This window comes from Colletotrichum aenigma (assembly GCF_013390185.1).
Source record: "Colletotrichum aenigma strain Cg56 chromosome Unknown KSG_Cg56_contig09, whole genome shotgun sequence".
NCBI classification, from domain to species: Eukaryota; Fungi; Ascomycota; class Sordariomycetes; order Glomerellales; family Glomerellaceae; genus Colletotrichum; species Colletotrichum aenigma.
This window is the reverse complement of record NW_023500915.1, coordinates 330,389-337,667: the sequence shown is the minus strand read 5'-3', so window position 1 is coordinate 337,667 and position 7,279 is coordinate 330,389. Positions and strand designations below refer to the sequence as shown.

Below are 7,279 nucleotides of genomic sequence, written 5' to 3'. Positions count from 1 at the left end.
TTTTACTACTATAGCTAAAAAGGTTCTTATAGCTAGCTATAGTATAAGAATTTAACTACTATTTTAAATAAGGCTTTAAGCTTATTCTTTATATCCTCTTATATATATAATAACTATAATATCTTTCCCCCTTATTATACCTACACGTAAGCTAAATAAAGCTATTTTAAACGATTTAATCTATAAAACTAAAGTAAACAAAATTAAAGGCTCTAAATATAGTAACTTTCTCTGTACTAATAAGAAGACTCTATTTAAATTTACTTAGAAATACTTACTTAAGATAGCTAATAAGTATAAGATATTACAGTTATATAGCTTTAAGGTTAATATAAAGATAGTTAAAGCTACTAATAATAATCCTAATACTTATAATTATAAATACCTTATAAACTTCTTTAAGATAGTTAAAGTGGCCTAAGGGGAATATTAATAAGTTAGAAAGGGTGAATCTAATATTAAAAGTATAGCTAATAATAGTAAGGCTCTTCCTATATTAAGACTGCGCAGTAGGGTAGAAGATGTTATCTATTATAGCGTAGACGTCTAAACAGTAGAGGAGAGGGAGATAAAAGAGACTAATAGAAATAGAGGTAGCTAGAGGAAAACAGTAAAGGCTTATTATGATATTTAAGTCTAATAGAGGAGTATAGAGATGAAGAAGATATCTAAGTCTGAACTATAGTTATACAACCTAAAGGCTATTAGTAGAGGGTGAAGGGACTAGTCTAGCTTTTGCAGTTAATACTAGTTAAATTTCATAATATAAAGCTAGCAGCCTATAAAGCTATATAATATTTCTAGCTTTAAACTTTATAGTAGATATAAAAAGGTGCTTAATATCTTATTGGCTACCTTTTTTTCCCCCTAAAATACTTATTTTAAGCTAATTTTAATCTCTCCTTTAAATAGTGATATATAGCTTATTATAAATATATATATATAAATATATATCACTTATTATAAATATATATATAAATATATATCACTTATTATAAATATATATATATAATCTTTATATTTTAAGTTTATATGCGTTATACGCTATTATTACTAATATCCCTCTATACATATTAAGCCTCTATAGCTATATTATTATTATTTTATGCAGAAGGCTTTTTATCTACTATAGTAATATCTAGCTATAACTATAGGTTTTTTAATAAGCTTTTAGTAGCTAAGTATATATTACAAAAAGCCTATAATATTACTAAAATATATTCAAAGATCTCTATATTATACTATTTAAGGTTTTTATTATAACTTAGCTAGTTAATATAGTATTATAATTTCTATTAGTAAATTTATGATTATATACCCTTATTAACTTTAAATTTAAAGCTATTAATATATTTAATAAATAGTAGTAATATAGGATACTATTTGAGTAATAAGTTATTATTAATTTCCTATAGCTAGCTTAAGTTAAAAGTATTATATATTTAGTAGCTAAATAGTAAATCTATAACCTAAATGCTCTTACAGCCTACTGTTTTAATTTTATATGGTTTATCCTAAAGTATTAATAGTTTTAACTAAATTGGAGAACGCTAGCTTTTTATGAATACCTAAACTAAGTTATTTATAGTAAGGTTATCTAAACAGTAGCTTTAGTTTACTATATATATATATAAGCACTAAATGATGATTATTTACTTTAAAGTGATACGCTAAACGTTAAATATTTAGCTAATTATAGCTTAAATATTCTTATAGTTCAGTTTATCATAGGTATTATTAAACTTTATAGTATATTTACTTTAGTTATAGCTTATTCTTAGTTTATAGCTTTATTTAATCTTAAATAGCGATAAGTCTACAGCTTTTGTAAAAGCGTGTATAATAGAGGTAATGTTATTAAGAGTAGGGGTAGTATTTAATATAATAAAAGGGGGAAACTTTTCGTTTTGTTGATTATTATAATAGAATTCCTCGTATTCAATAATAACCATTTATAACCAGTATAAATAGTTATTGATAATATGAAAGAAATAATACTAATAATAATGAATAGTAGGTAGTAATAATAAGTAGTAGTTAAATGGATAAAACTGTTGAATTGCTTGCTTCTTTTTCAATCTGTTCTAAGTGGAAAAATCCATCATATATATAATACATTTTTCCTTCGTAAATTATTACTTAGTTTAGTAATTACTTAATTAGGTAATTACTATGATAGGTAATTAACTGTAAAAACCTTATTATAAAGTTAATTATTACGGCTTTATTTTATCCGATTTGGGTATTCTAGATCCATAGTATTATTGTAGTTATAGTTTATAGATTTGTTACGGATTATTAGTTTCCGTTGTTTTGGTTTCAAATCTTAACTTAATATTAACTTTAGTTAATAATAACTATATTATTAACTTTTGGGGAATTGTTATTCCGTTAATATATACTTTTTATGGTACCTAACCTAATAAATAGTTTTTATTCGTTTTAGCTAATCGTAGGAATTACTATAATAAATAATTTATACGATTGTACTTTTTGTTTTGATTAGATAATGTTATGGTTACTTTATTCCTTTTAGTTATATTAATATGTGTAGTTTTACTAGTTACACTAGTATTAGTAATCCTAGCTTTACATCTTTTTTATAGCGCTAGTAATATTTAGTTCTACTTAAATTCTCCTTTAGGGGGTACTTAGTTAGGACTTTAGGGGTTTTAGAAATTAAACTAAATTAAAAGTATAAAGTTGCTATTAAGGTAATATTATAAATAATAACATTATCTAATAAATAGTATATATAACTATATAAATAAGTAAAAATAAAGCTAAAGAATTATATAACTTCTAAGCTAGTAGCTAGAAAGGTAAATAAGAAGTTATTATAATATAAGTTTTAAATTAAAATATAGTAAGTAGTTAGAAGCTATTAATGACTAGTTATATTAATATTTTTTTTTTAAAAACTAAACATAAGTTTAGATATTATTATTAAGGTTAAATTATAATAAAAATAATGTAATATAAGCTATAATAGATATTTATATAAGTTAGTTTAGCTAACTTATATAAATAAGGAGTTTTTTATATTTAATATTAATATTAAGCTATAAAAGCTTAAAAAATATCTTAAGCTTTATTATTATTATATTTATTATATATATCTTAATATATTATATATCTTAGGGCTACTAGCCTTATATTATGAAATTTAACTAATATTAACTATAAAAGCTAGACCGATCCCCTCACCCTCTGCTAATAACCTTCAGGTCACATAATTTTCAGACTTAGACATCTTCTTCACCTCCACACTCCTCTATCAGTCTATCAGGACTTCAAACATCATAATAAACCTCAACTGTCTTCCTCTAGCTACCTCTATCTCTACGCTATATTCAATCCGCACCTATCTTCCTCTCCTCCGCCGTTCAGACGTCTACGCCGTAATAAACAACATCTTCCGCCCTACTACGCAGTCTTAACGTAGGAAGAGCCCTGCCACTATTAGCTATACTCTTAACATATTCACCCTTCCTACCTTACTAACTAATCAGGCTGCCTTAGCTATCTTTAAAAAGCTTATGAAGTAATTATAAATATTAAGATTATTATTAATAGCTTTAACTATATCTATATTAATCTTAAGGCTATATAACTTTAATATATCGCTCTCGTTAGCTATTTTAAGTAAATATTTCTAAGTGAATTTAAAAAGAGTTTTCTTTTTAATAAAGAGAAAGTTACTATATGTAGAGCTCTTAATTTTATTGATATTAATTTTATAGATTAAGTTATTTAATATAGCTTTATTTAGCTTATATAGAGTTATAATAAATAAGGAAAATAGAAAAGTTATTATAGTTACTATCTACATAAGAGGATATAAAGAATAAATTTAAAACTTTATTTAAAGTAGTAATTAAGTTTTTATATTATAGCTATAAAAACTTTTTGAGCTATATAAAAAGTTATGTTATTAAGTTTATACTTTTAAGTATAGGTTTAAGCTATTATTAAGTTCTTATTATAAATATTATTAGCGTTTTATATTATAGATAATGCTTTTATAATATTACGAACGACGCTCTTATAATATTATAAATAACGCTCTCACTAATACGTTTTACTGCTCTACTACCTACCTATTTACTCTCTTCTACTAAGGATAAATTAAGCTAAGCGTTAACGACTAGTTATATTAAGATTCATTTATTTATTTTTATTGAGATTAAGTATAGGTTAAAGTGCTATTATTAAGTTTTAGTACTATGAAAAAAGTGTAGAGTGAACTGCAATACTTATTTATATAGGTTAACTAGACTCCTAATATATTATATAGCTTTTTATTATATAGCTTATATTGTTATTATTTTATTTATTTATCTAATTAGAGTGTAATTTAACGTTATATAAAAGTTTCTTTATTAAGAATAACTAACAAAATATTAATATTAACTTCTATAATTTAGTAAATATATAAGTAAATATCTTTAAATAATAGTATTTTTAACATAAAGGCTATATGATAAATACTAATATAATATTAAAGCTTATAAAAGCTACTATATAAAGCTAACTATAGCTATACTAATTAGTTATATTACTTACAGTTTACCTCTATACACCCCCTTTAGCGTCTATAAGGTCTAGTAATTTATCATATAAATCTAGCACGATCTAGGTTCTACGCCGGATAAACATTTCCCTTCCCATCTACACCCAGGTCTAGTTTTAATTAGTTGGCTCTGATCGCACACTGCCTAATAATATCCGTTGAGCATATATGAGTTCGAGACGCTGCAATGTTAAAATTGTCTACAGATTTGAAATGACGTTTCTTTGTTAGCTCTTATGGGCACCATCTTCGTTTTCGCACAATCCCGGTTGAATTGAGATAATCCCCTTCTCGCAGCATACATCAGCGATCGAATAGTGCTTGAACGTTATTCTGCAATCCACACTATGGAAATCCTCCCAGGACTGACTTGGGCCTCCTGTACTGCCATCTCCATCGTAAGCAGTCATCTATCTCACGTTGTCGCCGACCCCTGATGTTGGCAGGTCATTTTGTATACTGCTTGGGCATGCATATACAATGTCTTCATCCACCCTCTTGCTAGATATCCCGGGCCCTTGTTGGCGAGAATCTCACCAGTAGGTAGTCTCAAACACAGTCTTGACACTTCAGATTGATCCGGATATAGGTATATAGCATCTGGGGGCTTTTCCGAGGACGGTGGCCATTTGATGTCCACCAGCTGCATCTGAAATATGGTCAGTTACCTGCATGATCATGGGAATCAGTCTTGACAATTGATAGGCCCAATCGTCCGAATTATGCCAAATGAGCTTTCCTTCACGGAGCCACAAGCATGGAAGGACATATATGGCCACCGCCAAGGGCACCCCCAATTCCATAAAGACCGTACGTCAAGTTGAGGCACCACGTTCGTCCAGAACCTAGGAATTTGGAGAACTAACATTCGGTAGCTATCCAGTGAGATACCTGACGTTGACCTATGCTGGAAAGGCTGACACCGGACGCGTGCGCTAATCAATTCCACAGCGTCGGATCCGTGCAGGACATACCGGGATCTACAACATTGACCATGGCTGATGATGCAAACCATACCCGCCAAAGGCGAGCGCTCTCGCACGCCTTTAGCCAGAAGGCATTACTGGAGCAAGAGAGCATCATCCGCGGCTATGTAAACCTCTTCGTTGATAGGCTGAGACCGTTCTCTGACAGCCACACGGCAATCAATATTTGCGACTGGTTCAGTGGGTTTCATCGATTGATTCCATGGAAAAATCCGTCTAATCACCTGCGTTCAAGACTTCACAACGTTCGATATCATAGGTGACATGGCTTTCGGCGAACCGTTCGGGTGTCTCAAAGACGGTGTCTTCCATTCATGGGTATCCCTCATCACACAGACCATCAAGGCTGGGGCGTACGAGCAGGCTACGAGGCGAATGTTCAAGACCGGAAGTCTTCTGCAGAAGGTGCTTGTTAATCTCATTCCAAGTGATCTCAGAGAGAAAAGGTTCCGCCACTTGGAGCTGAGCAGAGAAAAGTGCCTCAAGTAAGGAATTTCCCAGACACCTGCCACTACAACTGCTGACAATAATGGTAGGCGAATTGACGAGGGCCTCCGGAGAGAGCACCGAGATTTTCTATATTACATTCTCCGCCAGAACGAAAAGGGCGGAGTCAGCCAGGACGAGATCATCCTCAACAGCGCCCTGTTCATAGTTGCTGGTTCCGAGACCACAGCTTCTCTTCTCTCGGGCCTAACGATGTGGCTTATGCGCACCCCACACGCGTATAAGAGACTCACGGAAGAGATACGATCCAGTTTTGCATCTGCCGAAGACATGAAGTTCCTGGATCTTCAGGAACTTCCCTACATGAATGCGTGTATTGACGAGGCGTTGCGCATCTTTCCACCTGTGCCGACGGGTCTCACGCGTACTGTGCCGGAGCACGGCGACACCGTTGCCAACCAGTTCCTTCCTGGCGGAACTACGGTATCTGTATACAGCTGGGCAGCGACTCACTCGCCCTACAACTTCTCCCGCCCCAATGACTTCGTTCCGGAGAGATGGATAGAGTCTGCTTTTGCTAGTGAGAACAAGGAATCCAGTCAGCCATTTTCTCTCGGCCCACGAGGATGCATAGGCAGACATCTGAGCTACCTGGAGCTCAGGCTGATACTCGCGAATTTGCTGTGGCACTACGATATCCAGCGTGCGCCTGTTCCCTTAGGAGAAGAAGACATGTGGGACGCAGATGGGGATTTAAAACATGTGAAGGCTTTCAACACATGGAATAAGCCCCCTCTTATGTGCACACTGACCCTTGCACAGAGGTAGTATAGCGTAACATATTCAATTGGAAGCCCACCCGTACCTTTCGCGCAAACTCATAGTCTCCAAGCGCGCCCTCCCCGTTTCTGGTTTGACGCAGCACTGCACTCATAGAGCAGTCAGGAGTATTCTAATGGATCACTACGAGTGTCTCTGATAGACTGCCATGTCATCCATGGTCAATCGCGTTAGCGATGGAACACCACCGTTAGATGTGCCCTGCCGGAACCTTGATATCTTCGCACGGATTATCTCCCCGGAATAGGAGGCCTTTGCCTCCATCGCAAGCATAGTTTCGACGCCAAGGTTCTCGGACTACTCTCACCGGAAGATTCATAGAAACGCATGTGATAGCGATGGGCCCAAGTACATGCAATGCTACAGTTCTGAGAGTCAAACTCACCGCACAATCCGGTGTGTTTGGGTGGTCATCTCGCTTCAAACCACAGTG

The 7,279-nt window shown here is 33.1% G+C and overlaps 1 protein-coding gene across 1 annotated transcript; it reads left to right on the top strand.

Annotated features, from left to right (window-relative positions):
* Positions 1 to 5,295: 5,295 nt before the first annotated feature.
* On the top strand, positions 5,296 to 6,839 carry avnA-0 (Averantin hydroxylase; the record flags this gene model as incomplete). The annotated part of the gene is made up of 6 exons (XM_037328079.1): positions 5,296 to 5,383; positions 5,449 to 5,455; positions 5,525 to 5,739; positions 5,795 to 6,044; positions 6,096 to 6,709; positions 6,835 to 6,839. The coding sequence occupies 6 exons, from the start codon at positions 5,296 to 5,298 to the stop codon at positions 6,837 to 6,839; spliced, it is 1,179 nt and encodes a 392-aa protein (XP_037173243.1).
* Between the last annotated feature and the right edge of the window lie 440 nt (positions 6,840 to 7,279).